Genomic DNA, 200 nt, shown 5'->3' with positions numbered 1-200 from the left:
GCGGACGATCCTGTGCCCGACGAAGCCGCTGGCCCCGGTCACCAGGCACGAGACCCCCGACAGCGAGCGAGCGGGCATTGTGACAGCGGACCACCAGAACCCAGAGGGGGGGAGGGGATGACAGATGAGGGTCTCCTGGAAGGTCGGAGCACTGAGTGTCTCCTGCACAGAACACGGCTCATATAAGACACCGTGTCACT

General features: G+C 64.0%; 1 protein-coding gene across 1 annotated transcript in view; it reads right to left on the bottom strand.

The window, feature by feature from the left end:
- LOC108802532 (3 beta-hydroxysteroid dehydrogenase/Delta 5-->4-isomerase type 1-like) overlaps nucleotides 1–102 on the bottom strand; it is a 5,724-nt gene extending 5,622 nt beyond the window's left edge. The window contains exon 1 of the mRNA XM_018574394.1: nucleotides 3–102. Coding sequence (XP_018429896.1) covers nucleotides 3–78 — 76 coding nt within the window. The 5' untranslated portion in view covers nucleotides 79–102. The remainder of the gene's footprint in view (nucleotides 1–2) is intronic.
- Between the last annotated feature and the right edge of the window lie 98 nt (nucleotides 103–200).

The sequence above is a fragment of the Nanorana parkeri genome, unplaced genomic scaffold, assembly GCF_000935625.1.
Source record: "Nanorana parkeri isolate BGI_ZX_2015 unplaced genomic scaffold, ASM93562v1 scaffold2926, whole genome shotgun sequence".
In the NCBI taxonomy this organism is placed as follows: domain Eukaryota; kingdom Metazoa; phylum Chordata; class Amphibia; order Anura; family Dicroglossidae; genus Nanorana; species Nanorana parkeri.
Note: the sequence above shows the minus strand (reverse complement) of the source record. Positions and strands in the feature narration are given on the sequence as shown.